This window comes from Trachurus japonicus, chromosome 12 (assembly GCF_045865225.1).
Source record: "Trachurus japonicus isolate A0001 chromosome 12, Traja_1.0".
Lineage (NCBI taxonomy): Eukaryota > Metazoa > Chordata > Actinopteri > Carangiformes > Carangidae > Trachurus > Trachurus japonicus.
Genome location: NC_140918.1, coordinates 6,785,551 through 6,808,909, shown reverse-complemented (window position 1 = coordinate 6,808,909; position 23,359 = coordinate 6,785,551). Strand labels below are relative to the sequence as shown.

At 42.8% G+C, this 23,359-nt stretch overlaps 1 protein-coding gene across 2 annotated transcripts in view; it reads right to left on the bottom strand.

Annotated features, from left to right (window-relative positions):
• Positions 1-23,359, bottom strand: part of col5a1 (procollagen, type V, alpha 1) — an 88,923-nt gene that overhangs the window by 29,294 nt on the left and 36,270 nt on the right. For both annotated transcript variants that reach the window (XM_085792846.1, XM_085792847.1), the window contains exons 5-28: positions 19,841-19,972; positions 18,105-18,215; positions 16,984-17,556; positions 14,705-15,211; positions 14,533-14,589; positions 12,803-12,844; positions 12,157-12,219; positions 11,998-12,072; positions 10,178-10,270; positions 9,879-9,935; positions 9,672-9,725; positions 9,061-9,114; positions 8,795-8,848; positions 8,016-8,069; positions 7,877-7,930; positions 7,352-7,396; positions 6,508-6,561; positions 6,098-6,142; positions 5,320-5,373; positions 5,166-5,210; positions 3,516-3,569; positions 2,454-2,498; positions 2,159-2,212; positions 364-408 (exon numbers count right to left, since the gene is read on the bottom strand). In XM_085792846.1, coding sequence (XP_085648972.1) covers positions 364-408; positions 2,159-2,212; positions 2,454-2,498; positions 3,516-3,569; positions 5,166-5,210; positions 5,320-5,373; positions 6,098-6,142; positions 6,508-6,561; positions 7,352-7,396; positions 7,877-7,930; positions 8,016-8,069; positions 8,795-8,848; positions 9,061-9,114; positions 9,672-9,725; positions 9,879-9,935; positions 10,178-10,270; positions 11,998-12,072; positions 12,157-12,219; positions 12,803-12,844; positions 14,533-14,589; positions 14,705-15,211; positions 16,984-17,556; positions 18,105-18,215; positions 19,841-19,972 — 2,421 coding nt within the window. The remainder of the gene's footprint in view (positions 1-363; positions 409-2,158; positions 2,213-2,453; positions 2,499-3,515; positions 3,570-5,165; positions 5,211-5,319; positions 5,374-6,097; positions 6,143-6,507; positions 6,562-7,351; positions 7,397-7,876; positions 7,931-8,015; positions 8,070-8,794; positions 8,849-9,060; positions 9,115-9,671; positions 9,726-9,878; positions 9,936-10,177; positions 10,271-11,997; positions 12,073-12,156; positions 12,220-12,802; positions 12,845-14,532; positions 14,590-14,704; positions 15,212-16,983; positions 17,557-18,104; positions 18,216-19,840; positions 19,973-23,359) is intronic.

Genomic DNA, 23,359 nt, shown 5'->3' with positions numbered 1-23,359 from the left:
TCACACACACTCTCACACACACAGAGAGAGATATGAAGTCTTGGCAAGATCCGCTTGTTGCCATAGAAACTCTTGATTGTGTGTGTGTTTTTCTTTTTTGCCTTTTTTTGTGGCAGCAAAAAAATTCAGATGAGTTTTCACAAGAGTTTTTTTCATTGAGAGCATCATTAGCATGAAACATTTCACGCAAGACCTCCGCTAGGCTCATCATCATCGCTGCTAATGTTCAGTATAATTCATACAAATAATCCGATTCCTCTCCAAGTTCAAAGTCTCATCTTATTTTTTTTTCCTGCACATTCACAACCAAACCAGGCAGAGTTGAGGCAGAGGCCGAGTCGAGTTGATCTGATCTGATCTTACCTTTTCACCCTTGTGTCCTTTAAGGCCGCGCACTCCGTCAGCTCCCTGTGATGCAAGAACAGACAGGAGTTACATGGAGCAGCAGGAGGAGGAGGAGGAGGAGGAGGGTGAGTGTGAACTGGATGGATGAAGGATTAAGTCCCACTGTGACGGGAGGATATTCACCAAAGTTCACCACTATAAAGTAACCTGGTGTTGCTGATTGACATAACTTTATGCATTTAGCCCATAAAGCCTGGAATTGGTTCGGTATTTTTTGCCTTTTCTGACCTTATTGTTTCAGTCCATATCAACCCTTACAGAAAAAAACACATGAACTTCACATATGATTCACATGTGAAAAAAATTGCACATGGGAATCATGTTATTTGCACATGGGAAACATGTGGTTTTGGCCAAATTGTATGTGAGTTCCCATGTGAACCCATTTTCCACATGTGGTAACATGTTTACACATGTAAAATGGGTTCACATGGGAATTCACGTGTGATTCACATAAAATTGGGCTAAAACCACATGTTTCCCATGTGCAAAATATTTCACATGTGAATCACATGTGAAGTTCATATGGTTTTTCTGTAAGGGTACAGTAAGTAGCCTAGTACAGTGATTTATTAATCTATTCTCAAGATGATAAGTAAATATTCCTGCTCATTTCATAAGCTCATTACTAAAATGGTACTTGTGCGCTACAACTAGTTCCCCCCTCGGGAGACAATAAAAACCTGTGGCACAACTCTGTGAAGACACCTGCTGCCAAGGCAGCGCCAAACATTGATGAATGGCTCAGTTCCTGTTGCTGCGGACTCAGGGGAGCTGAACGTTATTTATTGCAACTGTTGTTTCATAGAAGTCTCATAGAACAAAGGCTGGTTGATTTTTATGTTTTTTTATGTTTAATTTGAGTTCAAAAGAATGAAGATGAAGGAGAATTATTATTAAAAAATACAATACAATATAAGTGTAAAATGAGAAAAGAGAGGAAATGTCACATTTTACATACTTTTTTTGAGAATCCCCAATACAACACATAGTGAGTAAGGGATGTACTGGTGTGGTTTGACATATAGGCTGGGACCCACTGGCCTAGTATTCATCATATGAGTCAGGGAATTAACTTGCCTTTCAGATGCAGTTTACAGATCATCTCTGTCACAAATGGACCAAACTTATTGAATGTTTTGTCGAACATGTGCAAGCTTTGCATCAATGCTATGCTCGGTTTCTGGGGGTTAATGAGTTTTGTTCGACTCATCTGATTATCTTCATTGGACCCCCCCTACTCCCTCCTCTCTCAGTGTGTAAGCTGTAACGATGGGATCAGTCTCGCCCCTCTTCATCTGATGGGATTTCTTCTGTCACGTTTTAACGAGAGCTGCCTGGAGCCCTGAGCCCTGAGCGCATTTCAGCGCCTCTGACTAACCTCGGCACCGTGGGCCGCCATGTAAATGATGCAAGATCTGAAAAGTTGACTCTCCAGTCTTTGTCTCTTTGCATCACCAAGAAACGATTTTATGTCTTTGGTTCGATGGCCTCTGCTTCTGTTACTCGTCTTTGAAGTAAAAACTAATTCAGCAGGAAACTTTGGGCTTTTAATTTGTTAACTTTTATCCAAAAATTAAAAACTAAAATAGATCACACTTGGTTGGTTTCACAAACCTTGGGAATTATAGCAGAACTATTTTTATTTTAAAGAACTTCTGAGAAACTATTAGCCTATAACAGCTGTTAATTGCAAAGCACCAGGAGATAATAATACACATGCATTTTTCAAAGCGGATGATGATCAACTCACCTTCACGCCTCGGGGCCCGGGATAACCGATGGGTCCTTGAGGGCCAGCGGGGCCCTGGAGCGAGAGATGTTTGGTAAGAGGGTTTGTAACACACACACACACACACACATATATACACACACACATATACACACACAACTACAATACACAGAAGCACCCGCAGTGCTATCTAAAGTACATTAATGGAAAATGTTTTATGCATATTTGTCTGAACTAGGACGAAAGGAGGAAACAGGAACTTAGAAGAATTGCCAATTGCTCCAAAAGTGAGAAAATAAAATTAAAAAAAACTCACCAAGTGTCCTTTCTCTCCCGGAGGCCCCTCCTTTCCGGGGTGACCCTGTGAATTATTAAGAGAAATATTATTGCATCTCATTTCAGGATAATTGCCACCATAAATACTACAACACCCCCTCATTTCCCCAATAACTGCAGAGTTGGGGTTGTAAAAACCTACGGGAGGACGAATCAAACTGGAAAATTGGAATCAGAAGCTTTTAGAGTCCAATCTCATTTGGCTTTTTTTTTATCCTTAATGCACAGTAATACAGAGCTATTACTGGGCTCTAAAAGCCAGGGCTGCCATCTCTGAGGCTTTATATACATTGTAGCCTAGGCTACACTTTCTTTTGCACACAATGCAGAAGACACACATCTAATACAGACATGGATGTCCGGAGTAAGAAAGAAAGAAAGAAAGAAAAAGAAAAAAGATTGCAGGGAAATTGATTGCATTCTCATGAGACAAAGACGCTCTGCAGAGACTCTGATGGGTTTTTAGTGATGTGGAGAGAGGAAAGGAAAAGGAATCAGACACCAGAGAGGACAGAGATATGAGGGGGCAAAAGGGGGGACGTGGAGATTGAGGAAGAGAATATTGAGGTGGATGGAAGATGCATCCTCCATATTTTCTCTCCTGCACCCCCTTATTTTTCCCCCACTCAAGTCTTGTGTTTTTTTTCCATTCATAATATCTCTCTGAGGTCCCACCTGCACATCTGACACAGCTGCCATTAGCACAGGTGTCCTCTTCCTCTGTGTTTGCATATGTGTGTGGGCGAGTCGCTCCACTGTGCTAATGTGTTGTGTATCATACGTATGTTTTTTAAGCCGAATAATTATCTCTGTGTGCTGTCAGCACATTAAGTGGTTTTTTAAAAAGAACTATTCAAACACAATTTGATGAGCTGCTGTGACAAAAAATACCTTCTTCCTCACAGTTTTGCCAATTATGACATTTTGTTATTTTATTTTAGAAGACAGAAAAAGAAAGAGAGGGAGGGAGGGAGAGGAGGAGGAGGAGGCTGGTTTTACTTTTCATGTTTTTCTCTTAGGATGTGTGGATAAGTGAACTCACCGGTGGACCATCTGCTCCTGGCATTCCTGGCAAGCCTGGTTTACCGAAGGGACCCTAGACAGGAAACAAGTGGTTCGGGTAAATAAGACATCACAAAGTCACACAACACAAACACCAGGCAATCAAATGTAACAGGGGCCATAGAGTCTGCAAGAAAACAAGAGTCTAAAACAGAGCTTGAAGCTAAATGCTAAGCTAATGCACTAACTATGACCTATTGACTAATTGCTAAATATTAGCTGCCTATGTTAGCAAGCATCTTTGTGCTGAAAATCAATAACATGCATTGTCTAAACCTGTTAAGCAGGTATTTTAACATGTTCACCACCTTAGTTAGTGTAGTAGCATGCTATCATTTGCTAATTAGCAATACGGAAGTTTAAAAACCAGTGTTTTTGCACTATTGACAGAGCTAAACATTAGCAACTTATGTAAACTAGCATCTTTGAGATGTTGACATTTGTGTATTCATTAAAATGCACTGTTAAACAGTTACTTTTCCATGTTCACCATCTTAGTTTAGCATGGTAGCATTCTAACAACTATGTGATAACATTTATCAACGATGGATGATTATATTATATTATAGCCTATTATAATACCGGTATTTTATATTATTTTACATTATATTCTATTAAATTTCATTATAGGCCTATTATTGAAACATTCTATTCTATTCTATTTCATTATGTTATATTATAAATTATACAGTGCTGAATATTATGTAAAGTAGCATCTTTGCTACATTGTCTGTTTTCTGTTGAAGTTCATTAACTATCCTTATAAAATAAATAAAGAAAAAAAAAATCAAGGGTTCACTAGTGGGTGTGTGTGTACAAAATGTCATGGCCATTCATCTGACTGTTTCATTCATTTTGTTACAGTAACAGGGTTCTTCCTCTGGGGACCATGAGTAGTCACCGTAGGTTGAATAAAAAGATCAATCACTTCTTCTACAGGATGTAGTTGTGTGTTTTCTTAACTTTTCCTAATCTGTTTTCACTATGACGACTCTCTACATTAAGGCGAAGCAGCTGGCTTTGTGTCAAAGATTTAATGATGCACCGACCTCAAGATGGTGAAACTTTTATCATTCATATCTATTAAATCATCCAGTGTGTCTTGTGTTTTAATCAGCGTCGGCTACTGATTACTTCTTTGAACCAAAGTTTTCAAAAAAATGATCTTGTCTCTATTCCTCTATTTCACCCTATTATATGCTTCATCAAATACCATCATCGCAGCCGTCTTACATTTCCTTTCAGTAGAAACATAATACCTACGTTATTTGTTCTCAAATTCCAGCTGTTCAATAAAAAGAAGACTGAACAACCGCCACATCAGATGGCAAATGTGATTTAGCTGAAATTGGATTAAAATGTATCAGGATTAAAAATCTGTCTGCACTATTTGATCCTGTGTTGGGGGGATAGAAGAGGGGGAGGAGGAGGAGATGGGAGTGTTTGCGTCTGCATATCAGTGTGATAAGAATTTGGAAGTGAATAAGACAGCAACTTGGCTTTCACGCTCATGCAAATGGATTTCCTGCAGTTTTCATAGATTCTGAGTCGGTGTTTATTAACGTTTTATTGAGATGGCTGGATTCTTTCTGACTGCGGAGACGCCGGCGATCACGTGACGACGTCTTACCTTCTCTCCTGGAGGTCCGATGGCTCCCTGGGGGCCTGGAAGTCCCTGTGTGTGGAGGGGAGGAAGGAAGGAAGGGGAAAAAAAACATTCACAACAAATTCCGGTGATGAATGAAGAGGAAAATCTAACGTCAGACAACATGTTTATCACTGACCTGGGCACCTGGGTTGCCTTGCTGTCCGGGAGGTCCTGGCTCTCCTTGAGGTCCCTGGAAGAAGGAAAAAAAAAAAAAAAACACAGCTAATTTTAGAAATCTCATTCTACATACAAAGATTGATGACTTTATTTATAAAACATCCCATGTGGAGGTAAGGAGCGATTTGTTGCTCCGTATGTCGCATTAAAACTGATATGTTGAGAGCGCATTACTGCATTATTATCCTCTTACACCTAAATAGACCATAACTACTGGGCAAATAGCACAATATCATGCCACACACACACACACACACACATGGATAGACTCACAATCTCCCATCTACTCTCCTAATGAAAGAAACTGCTGAACCACAAACACCTTCCCTCTCAGAAAACTGGCAATCAATTATGTTGCTCCGGTCCAAGACTCTGGGAAAGCTGTTGTTCTTCCTCTCTCTCTCTCTCTCTCTCTCTCTCTCTCTCTTTCTCTTTCTACCTAGTTGGATCATTCCCAACAGAACAGACAAGCCGCTCCAGCCAGGTATTTTCTCATTATGGTCTCGCGCTTCCAGAAATTGACCTGGAATGATACAACTGGGCAGTGTGTTGGTCTCCTCCAAAATGGGCCTAAATACAGCCGGCCTATTCTTCATTATCTGCTAAGTATCGTCGGATTGTTCTGGTGTGTGTGTGTGTGTGTGTGTGTGTGTGTGTGTGCGTGGAATCAGAAAGAGTGAGGGTGCATCAAAGATTAGAGTGTGTGATGTTGTTATTTATGGTTTAGGGTCACTTACGATGTTTCCTTTAGGTCCCGGGTGGCCGTCCATCCCAGTGACGCCCTGCAACAAGACGAGACATCAACACATATACATACAGTACAGTGTCCACATCCTGCTATATGATTGATGCACGGTGTCCATGTTAAATTAAATCTGTTGGAACAATATCACATATGCTACCGGTCGTGCACGCTGTCTGAGATATATACTATATATTGAGTTTTCGTATTTCCCCGTGGATCCTATTTGAAGAGTCTTTTGTTCTCGTTGCCTATGAGATGGTGAAAAATTGATTCTGCTCTCAAAACAGTAAATCTAAAAGGCGACGCTGCTGCTGCTGGATATTAAAAAAAAAGGAAAAAGGTGACAGAAGAGAGGGTTCAGGGGATTGGATGGATGGGGTGGGGTGGGGGGGGCAAACTCACAGGGGGTCCGGGAGGTCCCTGAGGTCCCTTTGGTCCGAGCAACCCTCGTGGCCCCTGGTGAAGAGAGAAGGGAAATTAAAGGGAGAATGATATCACACCTGTGCAAGGAACTGATGAATTATTAAACACTCTGCTCTGCTAAATCAAGTCTCAAACTTATACTTCTGGAAGCAACGTGACTTCCTAAATGTCCTTGAGGATATTCTTCAGTCACATTTTTTTTTTATAAGGGGAGCGCTAAAAGCCCGCACTCCTGTCTCCTCTTACTACACATTCATTCCCCACAGCTACGCCTATCAAACAATGCTTTGAATTTCCTGTGCTTTGCCTCACAGCTACAGTACAGTTACCTAACAAGACGTACTCACTGTCCCGGCTTCACTGTGTGCACATTCAAACCAATTTAGCACACCCTGGTGGACAAAACTAATCATAGCAAGAGATATCAAGGTCTTTCTGATGGTTTCTCCCTCTCACAACCCCCCCACCACCACCCTCCCTCAGCCTCCTCCTCCTCCTCCATGGGGAATATCCTGCCTGAGAGAGTGGGAGGCTATTATAACAAGCTTGATGTGAGCTGCCTGCATTTCTCACCTCCAGTGATTCTTCTTTGCATAGACGAGACTCTAGAAAAGGCCTGATCAACATGTACTTTCCAGCAATATCATGCAAATGCATTTATATGAACAGCATCTGCAGTCTGCAAAAGATATATTATCATCTGAGAGTATTATTGTTCGCACACACACACACACACACACACACACACACACCCTGAGCTCTCTCAGCCCTGTGATAAAATCTCTCAATACAGGACTGGATGGTAATACATGTGATCACTCACTGATTCACCAGGAAGTCCCCTGGGTCCGATCTCTCCATCATCTCCCTGGGAAAGAGAGAGAACGGGTCAGAATGTGGAACAGACAGTGAATGATAATGGAGGAGAAAGTGAAAGAGAGTGTGTGTTTGAGAGAAAGAGAAAGAGTGTGTGTGTGTGTGTGTGTGTGTGTGTTAGAGGGAGCCAGAGATAATGAGAAGGCACAAAGAGAACGCGAGGGGAAGAGGGGATCAGGTTGCATCAGCTGTTGGTAATGAGGATGGAGGGGGAGATTAGAGGCACATAAAGGTGTGTGGAGATCAAAAAAATATTAAGGAGAAAAATGAGAGGGAGAGAGAGAGAGTGAAGATGGCGGCGGAGGAAGGGGAGTGAAATTCAGCTGCTGACAACAAAAAGAAAGGGTGAGTTTGGTCAGAAGGAGAGAGTTGAGCTCTGTCTTTCTGCAGCAGCAGCAGAGAGGGGATGAGACGCAGCACAAACAAAGAGGGGGAAAAAAACAAAAAAAGGTGTAAACTTCTTTGTGTTTACCCTCTCTCCATCCTCTCCATGAGCACCAGGAGGTCCAGCTGGGCCAGGTTCACCCTAAAACAACAAACAGTTTTGCTTTAACACAGATTTTTTTCTTTATATGTTTTTATTTCTTTATTTTTTTATCAAATCTACTCACTCTGTGTCCTTTTTCACCAGGAAGTCCAGCAAGACCATCGAACCCTCTGTCGCCCTGATGAGCAGGAAGAAACACACACAGCAGGTTGAGCTACTTCACTGCAAAAACGCAAAATCTTTCCAAGAATATTTGTCTTATTTCTTGTCAAAATGTATAATTTCGGGGCGGTGCGTGGCGCAGTGGTTAAGGCGGCCGCCCCATGTGGAGGCTGCAGTCCTCAACGCAGGCATCCCCGGTTCAAGTCCCGCGTCGGGCAGCCCTTTCCTGCGTGTCATTCCCCCTCTCTCTGCCTCCCCCTTCCTGTCTATCTCTACTATATGCTATCAAATAAAGGCAAAAAGCCTAAAAAATATACTTTAAAAAAAAATGTATAATTTCTAGTCAAAACTAATCTCTTTCCACTAAAAATAACTTGTTTTTAGATCATTTTCACTTGTTTCAAACTAATTTTCACTTGAAATAAGTAGATAAATCTGCCAGTGAACACAGGTTTTTTGTGCTCATAATAAGAAAGAAAAACTTGCTCCACTGTCAGATTTTTCTACTTATTTCAAGTAAAAATATGCTTGAAAGAAGTACAAAGTGTCTAAAAACAAGCAAATTTTTATGTGACAAGTTTTATTTTGAGTATAATTTGATTTGTTTGGACTAGAAGTGACATTTTGACTAGAAATAAGACAAATATTCTTGGTAAGATTTTGAGTTTGTCCAAACATGTTTCAACTGGCTTCATGAAATATGCTGCAATGGAAACATATAGTATATGATGGACAGGGCACCTTGGGTCCAGACTGTCCCGGCATGCCCCTGGCTCCGTCAGCTCCAGAACGACCCTGTTCAGGGAAAGAGAATAAAAAAAGAGAGAGTTAGAAAACACGCAGCCTGAGTAGAAGGATCACAAATATCCTGCGACAGCTGCAAAACGCCTGGGTTTTAACTCGGCACTCCAATGTGTAAATAAAACATTATCTACTACAGCACGAGTGTCAGAGTGTATATTATACACGCTTTGCCCGCTGACAGCTCTGCTTTGTGTCACTCTTACCCTTCTGCCAGGCTTTCCGGCAGGTCCAGGGGATCCCAGAGGTCCACGTGGTCCCTGAAAAAAGAACATGGAGGGTTGGTGGTTGTTTTTTTTTCATCTTTCTTAATGCACTTCCCTTAAACTATCATGGAAATATCAAACACTGCAAAAACTCAAAATCTTTCCAAGAATATTTGTCTTATTTCTTGTCAAAATGTCAAATTTCTAGTCAAAACAATCCCTTTCCACTTAAAATAAGACTCGTCACCTAAAAAGTAACTTGTTTTTAGATAATTTTCCACTTGTTTCAAACACATTTTCACTTGAAATAAGTAGAAAAATCTGCCAGTTAAAGCATGTTTTTGTGCTTGTAATAAGGAAGAAAAACTTGCCCCACTATCAGATTATTTTAAGTGAAAATATGCTTGAAAGAAGTAAAAAGTGTCTAAAAACAAGCTACTTTTTAATGTGATGAGTCTTATTATAAGCATAATGAGATTTGTTTTGACTAGAAATGACATTTTGACTAAAAATAAGACAAATATTCTTGGTAAGATATTTGATTTTTTGCAGTGAACACAGTGAAACGTTTGCTCACGTAAAGCAAAACTTAGCATTGTGACATCTTGTACCTGAGGTCCTGCCTCTCCAGACTCTCCCTTCAGTCCTGATACACCAGGTGGACCCTGAGGAGGAAAACAAAAGACACAATCTTAGTGACACTCAACTGTTTGTGTATTCATTTCTCTATGCAATGGATCACAAACGACTTTTCTAACTTCAGATTTTCTACTGATATCAAGTCAGTTCAGCTGGTTGAGGTGAGTTGAAACACCTACCAGTGGGCCAGGTCTGCCAGTCAGACCCATCGGACCTGTAGGGCCGCGCATGGCGAGCTGAGGACGGGAAGGAACAGATTAGTGAGGAGATAAAAGAGGAGAATATGTCATGAGTCATATAAAAGTTATAATAGATGGTGCATTTATGTGAGTGTGTCCGTGACAGTGAAATAAATACAAACACATATGTGTTTTAAAACCGTTTAGTTTTGCGGTAAAAAGTATAACTTTGAACATTTGCAGCAGCAGTGTGATGATGAATGTGATGTGTGTGTGTGTGTGTGGGTGTGAGCTGTCACCCTGGCCTGCTGCATGATGGCCTGCATCTGGGCCTCCTGAGCCGACACCGCCGGTCCCTTCTGTCCGCCGTCGCCTCCAGAGCTGAATCTGAACTGTGGAGGTAAGAGACACAGAGCGGTCGGTGGTGAGACCAGAGCTGCAGAACATTAAAAAAAAAACATAACAATAGAAACCAGAGAAACATTTGGAAAGACTAAAAAAATAAAAAATAAATAAATAAAAAACATTGACATCTCCTCAAGCAAATTAAATATTCAAGGTTTAAATATTCACTTCTACTCCAAACAATATTGTCAGTATTTTCTTGAAACTGTGCAACAGATGTTGAACTGAAGCGTCCGTCTCCAGATGCCAAAAGATCGACTGCAACTTCCAGATCTACTGACATCTGGTGGCGAAAGGCAGGAACTGCACCGTAGGTGACTATCCAGGTTTGTTTAGCTCGGGGTTGTGTTACATTAAAACTGTGCAGGTTTTCAACACCTCTAAAAAAAAAATTTTTAAAAAGCACTGACACCACGAAGCTGAAGACAAACAGTCGATGCAGCTCGCCCACGATGCAGCTAATTTCTCCAGAACACAGAAATTTCACAGCGTTTCAATCAGTTTCTCCCTCCGTCCACATTTCTGCTGAGTTTGATTAAGACCTGGCCCGTCCCTTCAGAAATCTTTAGTCACAATCAAATCTATGCAGCTATTTCTTTCGTCCTCTCTGCCAGTCGCTGGTCTGTCTTTCATTCGTTCTGTCTTCAGCTGTTTCACGCTTTATGTCATTACTTCTTTAATTCTCATTTTCTACACTGACGTTCCGAAAACCAAGAACAAAATGTTCTTCCACGTTTAAATCTTGACCAGCGAGACAAGGACATAGAAAAAAACCCCAAAACTCTTGATTGCAGATTATAAAATGAAGAGTGGCTGAATGTCAGTGGGTCGTTTTAAGATACATAAAGATTTGCCAGTGAAGCCATGAGCCCAGAACGGGTTCCTCTGGTGAAACAACAATGCGTGTTTCTCGTTAGGCGCTCGGAGCTCAGGGATCAGGTTTCAAGTCGTGCTGATTCTGCCCGTGGACGAACCAGAACGAGTCGAGTTCCTGTCCAGACGGAGCTCTCACTCTCTCCCTCTCTCTTTCTCTCTCGCAGCCAGACCCCCTGAAACCACAGCTTTACATCTGTGCAACTAATCAGCTCCAACAGCAACGGTGTCACACACACACACACACACACACACACACACACACACACACACATAACCCCCCGAGAACAGAACAGGGACAAGAGAGAGGTAAGAATAGGTACATAGACAGCATGGGAAGTCATCAGGACCCCTGCAGTCCAATCTACAGAGTCAATGGACTTCCTGCAGGACGACGACCTGACAGGGACAGTGTTCGTCTTCAGAGCAGCGGTGCAGTGTAAACTAAAGGATACACAGACCTCCTACAGTCATTGAACGCACCACAAGGGGCTGCTAAAGCACAGATTCACATGATCTGAGATATTCGTAAAGGTCCAACAAACACGCTCTGCAAAGGAAACCCCCCCCTCCACCCCTCCTCTCCCTCCTCTCCCTCCTTCATTCCAGTGAACTGTGTAAACCACATGTCAGAGTTTATTGATAAAACAGAGGAAGATGCATCACACTTGGCTTTAAACGGGAATATAAAGTCACATGGAAAAATGTTTGAGCGCTGTGTGAACGCGGCAAACATGAAAACTCCTGTTTACTTTCCTCTTTTACTATTTTTAACCACTTTTTTTCTTTTCTTTTCTTTTCTTTTCGGTGGGACAATGTAAGTGTGATGTGATGTACTTACAGGCAACATGAGGACGGTGCCAGCGGGTCCTGGCAGACCATCAGCACCGGGAAGACCAGGACGACCCGGAGGACCCTTTAATGGAGAATAACACAGAGATGAAACGTGTTGTCTGTTTTTTTTTTTTTTCTAAGACATAGTGTATCTTTCTCTACTCACCCTCTCTCCAGAATCTCCAGAACTGCCTGGTGGGCCAGAAGAACCTGGGGGTCCGGGGAGACCCTGTTAAAAGCAAAAAAAAAAACTCATTTGACTTCCATACATACATATACAGTATACATACATGAGAGCACAGTCATATTTGCTCTACTAAAAGTTCTCACCGCCTTTTATCTGGCAAAGTGGTCACACATGGGGGAAAGGAATGCATGAGGCAACACGGGACGGCTTGTTGAGTTGTAAATGCTTTTGTGAGGCGCTCTTTATTTGTCTATAGCTCAGTGCCTGAATGGCTGCACTCCATCTGCATGGTGTCAAACAAAAAAAATCTCCTCCTAGACAAATAATTAGCTTCTTCTTCTCCCAACAACATCTGGGCCAGTCCATATCTCTTCAGGCCGGGGGGAGCTGTCCCGGGGCCACTCCCTTTTGCAGTGGAACTCAGGCAGCCAGGAGAACGGGCGACGTAATGATAATAATAATCTGTTATCGCCTTATTTAAAATTTATCGTCAGAGATTACAAAAGAAAAATGCCGGCTACAGAGGGAAAAAGAGGACATGGGAAAAAAAAAAAAAAAAAGCAGAGGAAGTGAAGAGTGGGAGAGGCCTGAGAGTGACAGAACCAGAGACAGATTATTGACTTACTGTTGGGCCTTCAGGCCCAGGCGGACCCTCCACCAGCATTCCCTGTAACACACACAGACACAGATACCGTCAGATACCACACTCATCTCCTCTCATTCAACAATATCATCACCGCTCTTTTCCTTTGTCCACTCGCTCCGTTGAAGAGTTTCAACTGTAGTTTGGTGAGCACATGTTCCAACACACCTGTTTATCAACCGTCGATCTGTAAAAACTTAATGTACATTCCTGCCTGTCACTTCACCTCAGACAGACACAAAAGGCGAAGATGCCTTCAGGTGCCGTGCTGTCCTACCTGGACAACACGGACGGATCCAATCCAATTTAACTGTTGATACTTGCAGAATGATGCATGTGAAATACATCACTATTACAGTGTGTTTCTGCCACACACACACACACACACACACACAGAGTTCTGCAGCTACAGATGTGTTGCTCTGTTTGTTTGTTTGTTTGCTCTTGTGGTAACACTCTGGCTCCCGGCTTTGTTATGAGGGGACGGAAAAACGCAGACGCTGTCCAAACTTATTTTTCAAATGATGTGATTTCAGCATGTTTTCCCATTAACCCCCCTCAACCTCCCCGAGCTGTTTCCTCTGAGCGTTTCTAATCGTTACAATTACTCACAACTGATCTGTGTGTGTGTGTGTGTGTGTGTGTGTGTTGCTCGGGAAAAATAGGAAAAAGATGTTGAAGTTACACAAAGTGAAGATGTGCGCTCAGAGCTGGTGACGAGACCTGAACCATGCTCCATGTGCATACAGTATATACCAAATCAAATCAAATCAAATCTTTATTGTCATATGCACCGGAGACAGCGTCACACAGTACAATGACATTCTTATTCTGTGATACCTCTGGCAACATTTAAAAGCAAGTAATAATAAAAAATAACACTAGTTACAAATGACAGTAATAAATAAATAGTGCAAGAACCGAAATGAATAGTGCATATATATATATATATATATATATATACAGTATATATGTATATATATATATATCTACATATGTACTGTATATATATATATATATATACACACATATAAGCAGGCAGCGATCCATATACACAAAGACACTGGCAGCTGGGTGACAGTTGTTTGAAGTGCAGCAGCTGCAGCTCTGTAAGAGATGTAAACTCCCTCTGAGGCTGATGCACCTTTGCAAACACACAACTGTATATGTGTGTGTGTGTGTTTTCTTGTGTGTTCATGTGTGTGTTAATGTGTGTGTGTGATTAGAGGCTGTACATGTTCCACCTGTTTGTATTTATACTCTTTAGCTTCAGGAGCAGAAAAAGTCCCTTCTCTCTCTCTGTCTTGCTTTTGTTCTCCTCTTGTTCTTGCCCTCCCTCTCCCTCCCTCCCCCACCGTGTTTACACACTGCCCTCTCTGTGTTTAGAGATTATTGACAATCCCCTGCATCGGCGTTCTCCAAATGTTTATGCTCGGGTCCTGATCAGCGGCCAGGAGGAGCGAGGAGAGGAGGCCTCGGCCCCGAGCGTCCAGAGCCAGAGGCCTAATGATGAGAGTTTGGCCTCGGGCTTCTCAATGAGGAGTAAAAACAGAAAGAGGAAAAAATGGGGGTTTGGTTTGTGTTTAGATGTGGATCACACACTCTGTATGTACTCACAGATATAAACACACGCCCATGTGCTCACCAGCACACACACACACACACAGCCTACATCTGTTGCCCAAGTATGTTGTTGAAACAGTGGTACTCACAGGCTCAATAACAGCAGGCTCTCCCTTCTGTCCCTTCTCGCCACGAGCTCCGTCGACCTACACAACCAAACGCACACAATCAGACACACCCTCCTCTTCTTCATCATCATCATCATCATCATCATCATCATCATCATCATCATCATCTTCATCCTCCTTCAGCAGTCTTTACCTGTCCGTAATACACATCTTTCTCGGCGGGCAGCTTTTTGTCGTAGTCCAGGTCGTCGTAGGTGCCGTAGTTGTCCAAATCGCCGTAGTCGGTGAGGTGCTCCTCCTTGAACAGATCGGTGTAGTCGTCTCCCCCCTCCACGCCGCCGTCCACGCCCCCCTGGCCCGTCCCGGTCCCGGCGCCGGTGGCAGCTCCGGCTCCAGTTCCAGCTCCGGCTCCAGCTCCGGTGCCAGCGCTGGCCGACCCGCCGCCGGTAGAAGATCCTCCCACAGAGACGGAACTGCTGCTGCTGCTGCTGCTGCTGCTGCTGCTGCTGCTACTGGTGCCGCCGCCGCCGCCACCGGCGCCGCCGCTGATGTGCACGCTGCTGCTGATGTCACCGCCGCCGTCTCCACCACTGATGTGCACGCTGCTGCTGCTGCTGCTGCTGCCACCGCCGCCTGTGGTGTAATGGGTCTCCTCGCCGTAGTCGTATCCATCGCCGTAGTCAGTGTAGGAAGTTCCAACCTGTTATAAAAACACAGGGTGAGTTAGAGCCCAATTAATGGATTAATTGTTTCTATAGCGATCTTAATTTAATTCCTGGGGTGTTCCACTCATTGCTTCTCCTACTGGAGTGTTTTTCAACACGTGGGGTCGCCTGAAATGTCCAGTAATCGATAAAAAAAATTACTGATAAAAATATTCTTTTAAAGGGACAACGAGGAGTTTCTATTTGGTTATAAAAAAAGTCTCACGTTAATGTGGATGAATCTCCGCTACCCACACTTGTTAATGGCTCCATTTTCAATAAATATATCGTTTTGTCTCTATTGTTATTTTGTTATTATTAGTGGTGGCGGAAACGCTGGTCGAGCCGACCAGCGTTTTTTACTTTCGGTTTTGCGGCGAGTGATGAGAATAACGCCGCCTAATCGCTGTTTATGGTCGGAACTACAACGGTATGTGATCGTCTTTGAACCTCTGACTTTAATTCTTGATGAATGAAAACATGAGTCTGTCTTGCGCCGGTCAAAGAATTTCACGGTAAGCACAGAGGCTCATAAATGTAGTGTGAAAACGCTTCGCTTTTTCTAAACTCCTCGTTGTCCCTTTAACTAATTATTATTCTTTTTAAAATTATGATTAAAAACACCACACACAATCTTAAACAACTGTATTCTCTATACTTTCACTTTCTCAAATATAAATCGAGTTCACACAAAATGCAGCATATAGAAATATCTGAGCTGACGCATGATTGGCTGCACGTGATCGGGGGGGTCGCCAGAAATTTGTGATGTCAAAATGTGGGGTCACGAGCCAAAAAAGGTTGGGAACCACTGTCCTACTGCATATGGATTAGAAGCTTAAAGGTGCTATATGAAAGTTTTCTCTTCTGCTGCTGGGAACAGTTTTTAAGAGCTGAGTGCTTCTACTTCTGTAGGACCACCCGGCGGAAGTCCCGCCTTCCTGTTGCCGTTTTCACATTCCCCCCTCGGAGGAAGGAAGCAACAACAGGAACCACGGATATTTCAATCTCCGAGTGGAAAAATAACCAACGCATGTTTGTTTCTTTTATTTGTAAAAGTCGTATCGCAGACTCGACAAACGGCCTTTACCAATTTTTTTAAGGTGTTCTATAGTATGTTGTTGTGATGTAGTAGCCATTTTCTGTACTGTACACTGCAAAAACTCAAAATCTTACCAAGAATATTTGTCTTATTTCTAGTCAAAACAAATCTCATTATACTTAAAATAAGACTCATCACATTAAAAAGCAGCTTGTTTTTAGACACTTTTTACTTTTTTCAAGCATATTTTCACTTGAAATAAGTAGAAAAATCTGATAGTAGAGCAAGTTTTTCTTTCTTATTACAAGCACAAAAAACTTGTTTTCACTGGCAGATATTTCTACTTCTTTCAATTGAAAATTAGTTTGAAACAAGTGAAAATGATCTAAAAACAAGTACATTTTTAGGTGATGAGTCTTATTTTAAATGGAAAGAGATTAGTTTTGACTAGAAATGAGACATTTTGACAAGAAATAAGACAAATATTCTTGGAAAGATTTTGAGTTTTTGCAGTGTAGGCGATTTTTTTGGTGGGGCGTGTTACACCAAACCTGTTTCCACACTGTTGCTATGGCACCGCCCACAACGATTGTGATTGGTTGAAAGAAATCCAAACAGCCGGGGCGTTTTTTTTCCCCTCCGATCTCAGAATCCGTGTCGGTCCAGAAGTGAGACTAAAACAACGATAACTGAGACAGGAAGTCGCTGAGATTCATCTGAACCTACCGATGTGTCGTTGATGACGATCTTTGACCCCGTGGAGATGACGCTCCTCTCGGCTCCGGTCCCTGCGCCCAAGTCGATCTTGCCGCCGACGCCCATGTCCAGCTCCCCGCCGGTGCCGACGCTGGTGATGGTGACACGTCTGGAGCCGTCGCCGTCGGGCGCCGCGGTGCTCTCGTAGTTCTCGTAGTAGCCGTCGTAGTTGCCGTAGCCGTCGTAGCCGTCGTAAGGGGCGGCCTCTTCACCGTAGGCGTCTCCTCCCGCTCCTGCTGCTCCTGCTGCTGCTCCGCCGCCACCTCCTGCTGCTCCTGCTACTGCTCCTGCTGCTGCTGCCCCGCCGCCGCCGCCGCCGCCGCCGCCGCCGCCTCCTGCTGCTGCTGCTGCGCCGGTGGCCGTGCCGGAAGAGCTCGACGATGAAGAGCTGCTGGATGAGGATGAGGAGCCAGAGGACGAGGAGCCAGAGGACGAAGATGAGGATCCAGTAGACGAGCCCGTGGAGATGGAGACTTTGCCGCCGGCGCCACCAGCGCCTCTCAGAACCTCGTCCACCGCGGTCACGACGGTGTCTCCTGTCACCTGGAGGACGGAGAGGACGTTTGAAATCGAAATCATCATCATCATCATCATCATCATCATCATCATCACACTGCAAAAACTCAAAATCTTTCCAAGAATATTTGTCTTATTTCTTGTAAAAAACTGTCTAATTTCTAGTCAAAACTGATCTCTTTCCATTTAAAATAAGACTCATCACCTAAAAATGAACCTGTTTTTAGATCATTTTCACTTGTTTTAAATGTATTTTCACTTGAAATAAGTTTTAAAAAAAAATCTGCCAGTGGAAGCAAGTTTTTTGTGCTTGTAATAAGAAAGAAAAACTTGCTCCACTATCAAATTTTTCTATTTATTTCAAGTGAAAATATGCTTGAAAGAAGTAAAAAGTGTCTAAAAGGGGTTAGCTACTTTTTAATGTGATGAGTCTTATTTTGAGTATAATTTGATTTGTTTTGACTAGACATAAGACAAATATTCTTGGTAAGATATTTGAGTGTTTGCAGTGCATCATCAAGAAGGCATCTACATCATTAGCTGAAATCCATCCAGCGCAAAATAAATAAATAAACTACCTTGACTTCTTTTGCGGAGGCGTCGGCATCAGTGGTTGACTCATAAGGCTTTCCATCCATGTCCTCATAGTAAGGGTATTCATAATAGTAGCTGTCCTCCTCTGTGTTCTGCAGGAGAGAAACATTACACAGTGTGACCGAGAGAGAAAGGAATAGCCATCCATTATTAAAAGCATGGGGTTTTTTAAACACGATGCTCTGCCGGGAGGCTGATGTGCGTGTGCGTGTGTGCGTCACGCTGCCCCATCCATCAGACCGACGCACTAATGTCTTCTACTTGTGGAAAACCTCATGCCGCGCGCGTCTCTCTGCTCAAACATGTTACGGCTGAATGACAAATGACTTTTCCACAGTTTTCTTAATGAATCTGTCTAACAAAAAAAAAAAAAACAGGTCAAGGTTTTGTGTGTGCGCCCTGCGGGGGGACGCTGACAGGCCGCGGGGAGCGAAGAGGAGGAAGGAAAAAAAAGGTCAAGATGAAGCAGCTTCTTCCTGTCCATCTTGTTCACTGCAAAATCTCAAAATCTTACCAAGAATATTTGTCTTATTTTTAGTCAAAATGTAATTTTTAGTCAAAACAAATCTCATTATACTTAAAATAAGACTCAGAACATTAAAAAGCAGCTTGTTTTTAGACACTTTTTACTTCTTTCTAGCATATTTTCACTTGAAATAAGAAAAAAAAAATCTTATAGTGGAGCAAGTTTTTCTTTCTTATTACAAGCACAGAAAACTTGCTTTCACTGGCAGATTTTTCTACTTATTTCAATTGAAAATTTGTTTGAAACAAGTTGAAACTCTCTAAAAACAAGTTAATTTTTAGGTGATGAGTCTTATTTTAAGTGGAAAGAGATTAGTTTTGACTAAAATTGAGACATTTTGACAAGAAATAAGACAAATATTCTTGGAAAGATTCTGAGTTTTTGCAGTGTAACAACTCCACTGACACGCCTCTGATGAGCGTGTGCTCTGCAGTGTGTTGGTATTCGGTGCCACGGTGCAGCGATGCAGGCTTAGGCAGGAACCACATCATTCCTGAACATTATTAACAAATTGCACATCAGCCCCTGATAACCCCGTTCTTCTTCGTCAGCGCTTTTTTCCTCCTCTGGCACGGTGTGCAGCTCCCTGTCTCTCTCTTGCATAAGCTACAGTAAGAGGTTCTTTTCAGCAACTCGGATCTGATTTGAGTTATTAGACTCAGTAATGGATTAACGGAAATTAACTTCTACCTGCAAGGTCGGGCCTGTGAGCGCCGCCGGTTTTATACGATGTCCTCGAATGCAGCAAAATGACACACTGCAAAAACTCAAAATCTTTCCAAGAATATTTGTCTTATTTCTTGTCAAAATGTCTCGTTTCTAGCCAAAACTAATCTCTTTCCATTTCAAATGAGACTCGTCACCTGAAAAATAACTTGTTTTTAGATCTTTTCACTTGTTTCGAACAAATTTTTACTTAAAATAAGTAGAAAAATCTGCCAGTGAAAGCAAGTTTTTGTGTGTGCTTGTAATAAGAAAGAAAAACTTGCCCCACTATCAGATTTTTCTACTTATTTCAAGTGAATATATGCTTGAAAGAAGTTAAAAGTGTCTAAAAGCAAGCTGCTTTGTATGTGATGAGTCTTATTTTAAGTATAATGAGATTGTTTTGACTAGAAATTAGACAAATATTCTTGGTAAGATTTTGAGTTTTTGCAGTGCATGTAACAAAAAAAAGGTTGCGTTACTTACGTATTCGTCCGTGTTGGGGTCCTGGTTCTGAGGCTGATCGGGCACCGGCACTTCGCAGTCAGGGCTGTAGTGCTCACAGTAGTCATAGGCAGCGCGATGGTCTGCTACAATCATTAGCTGCTGGATGTCTCCCTGGAAGAAAAAAAAAAAAAAAACACAACAGGAAGTGATGAGACTCACTGGGACCCAGATACAGAGAGTCATGCATGTAAATAAACAAGTAGAACAAGCATCAACGACAGACAGACAGACAGACAGACAAAGAGACAGACAGACGTGGCGGTCTCACACTCTATGACCTTCTGCAGAGAAGAGGGGGGGCAAGAAAATAAAAGCAAATAAAAATGAGGGAGAACATCTGGGAGCTGCTTCATCACATGCAGAACAGGCAGCCCGGGAAAAACTAGGTCAAACCAGGGGGAAATGTGAGGGTGACTAAATGATGAAGAACTTTTTGTTTTGTTTTCTTTCTTTTTTTCTTTCTTTCTTTCTTTCTTTCTTTCTTTTTTTTTGTGTGCGAGGTCCAAGAGTGTCGATTCGTATCAAGGTTGAACACCGGACTGCGAGTTTAAAGAAAATAAAAAGCTGCAGCAAAGAAATGTGGAGTTACAGGAGAACATGGAACAAGTGACTTCATGTACTGTAGCAGCGGACGATGATGCAAACAATCACACACACACACACAAATGGTGCATTTCTACCAAGATGAATGATTTTTTTTTCTTGCTCGGCCTGAGATCTGAACGGGACTTGAGTGATTTTGCCCTGGAGCTGATTGTATAAGACCAAATTTATCAACTCAGAGTGCGACACGGAGAACATGAGCAGACCTGCAGGTACAGAGAGCTGACCCTGACTCAAAGAGGGAGAGATAGATTCAAAGAAAGAAGAACAAGAAGAACAAGAAGAAGAAGGAGAAGGAGAAAAAGGCTCAGAAGGATCCCCGGGCTGCATGGGGAGCTGGGTGTGGGCGTCTGCCACATGTTTTCGGAGCAGAATGCATATGGCACCAAAAAAAAACAACAAAAAAAAAAACCTCTGTGTTATTGCATCCATCCAAACATGATCCCGATCACACGTCCAAATCCAGTGATGTCATTCCACATCAATCAAACTCTTGTGTCAACTGCTCTGCTGAAACAAATATATTTTCAGATAGAGGAGGAGGAGGAGGGGGAGTATGAGAATCATGAGGCGACGCAACTCTGGGAACAGACGAGGCAGAGCAGCGTGGTGAAGTGGTTTTGATTATGTCCGATTTGCCAAAAAAAAAAAAAAAGAAAGTCTGAAATCCCTCAGCTTGTCTTTTTCCAGCTGAAAACTCTCCATGGACGACGACGAGGCGGCGGCGTGGGGGGGTGGGGGTCTCTACTCCCCTCAGACAGAAACAAATGGACTGAATTTGTGGTCTAACCAGTGACAGTTCAATGAGGAGCACCAATCAAACCCTCCCACACACACACACACACATACATATAGCGCTGCCTCTGTCCAGCTCTTTTTACCAAATGGCTTTTCTTTCTCTTTGCCCCAAAAAGTCGTGTCGTCGTCAGTTTGACAGCCCACCTACCCCCCCCCCCCCACTACCCCCAACCACCTCCCACCTCCTCATCCTGGCAAGACCGCGTGTCACAGCTGCACCGAGAGGGGATGATGGGATTTCACTGTTTGAAATGAGGTCACATTCAATAAGGAATAAGCCGTCGGTACAACAACAACAGCCCCACGCCGTCTGGAAGCAGAGAGAGCAACTTACTGCTTTCCCCCCGCCGCTCACATGCCGTTCTTTTACACTTTGTCTTTTTTTATTCTTCTCCAGTGGAGGGGTGGGGGTGTCGGGGTGGGGGGAGTGTCAACGCAGATCCTGACCACAAGTGGTGTGCTCCTAATTTCACCGAGACTATGAGCTAATTAATCATATACACCTTTAGCATTAATGAGAAGAGAGGAGAACATCCTCGCGGCGCTGAGAGCACCGTGGAAGAATGTGTTTAATGATGTGTGACATGTACACAGAGGAAAAGAAAAGAAAGAGAGGAGGAAAGACAGAAAGAGAGAAAGAAAGAAAGAAAGAAAGAAAGAAAGAAAGAAAGAAAGAAAGAAAGAAAGAAAGAAAGAAAGAAAGAAAGAAAGGAGGAGGCGTGTGCATGATGCCTAGAAAGAAAAGTGCTCTTATTGAGGCTGGAGAAGCTGATGGCTGCATTTGATTGTGCTCACACTACAGCCAGAGGCACATCAGAGAGAGAGGGAGGGAGGGAGAGAGGGATGAGAAGAAGCTGATCTGAGCTGGACCCGTCATCGTGGGCCACTTCCAGCCGTCTGAAGTTTTTATTCTGTGTTAAAAAAGTCCTGGACTATTAAAAAAAAATGGAGGAGAAGAAAAGGCAAAACACTGAGCAAACTGCAGATGAATAGAAACAATCGCTTTCCACTCAAAGTCTGAGAGAGAGAGAGAAAGAAAGAGGAAGAGGAAGGGAAAAGAAAATCGATGCATCCTCACTTTTCCCACTTTAGCTCCACTAACACCGGCTGCTGCTGGATTTCCCACAGTGTCACTTCATAGTGTCTCTTCATTAGGAAGTAAATGCAAACATCTATCAACTGTGACACACACAAAGACACACACAGAGAGCAGCTTCAGCTTGTAATGCACAAACACTCCTACAGACCCTGAAGGCATCACAATCACATTGTTAGCGGTTTTAGCTACAAATCTTATCACACACACAGCCGCCTATCACACTTATTTTGATTTAAAGCCACATTATTACCATTACAAATAACTCTTTATGATCTAATCTTTCTTAATTGCAAAAAAAAACTAACTCCCAAACTTCTGAGTCACTCTTTTCCCTCATTATCTCATTTTCCAGCCTCCGTCCGTTTGTTCTGCCTGCACACCTTCGCTTCACAGTGAAACTATTGTCATAAGTCTTTATCCGCCGTGACAACCACTAAAGCTGCTGCTGATTTCCCTTTTCTCTGAGCCAGAGCTGCTCTTTTCACCGCACGTCACTCCTCCAAGTCCACACACACACACACACACACACACACACATGCCGGTGCCAAACGTTATATAAGCTGCTGTTTTACAGATGTAAAGGGGGAAGCGGTAAATATTCCTCATACTGTATGTACGACGTATTGGCTCCTCCAGCTGTATGCTAATGGAGCCAGTCGCCAAAGTGATGAACGGTCAAGCGCCCGGCGTCCGGCGGCCCATTAAAAAGTCTGGAGATATTTATTTACACCCTGCACACTGCTGCTTCTTTATATTTCGATGACAGGAAAAGTGCAACTAGTGCAAAAACGCAGAGTCAGGGATTCGGCAGAGTGAGATAAGGATGATTGGTTTAGCTCCCTCCAACCCCAAACCCACCCACCTGCAATTAAACTTCAAAACAAAACCTAAAAAAAGGAAGTTACACATCTTCATCATCCTTCACCTCAGACGTCCACAGCTTCAACACAGCCAGAATTAAAAAAAAAAAAAGAAATTATAGAATCACACCCAAACCC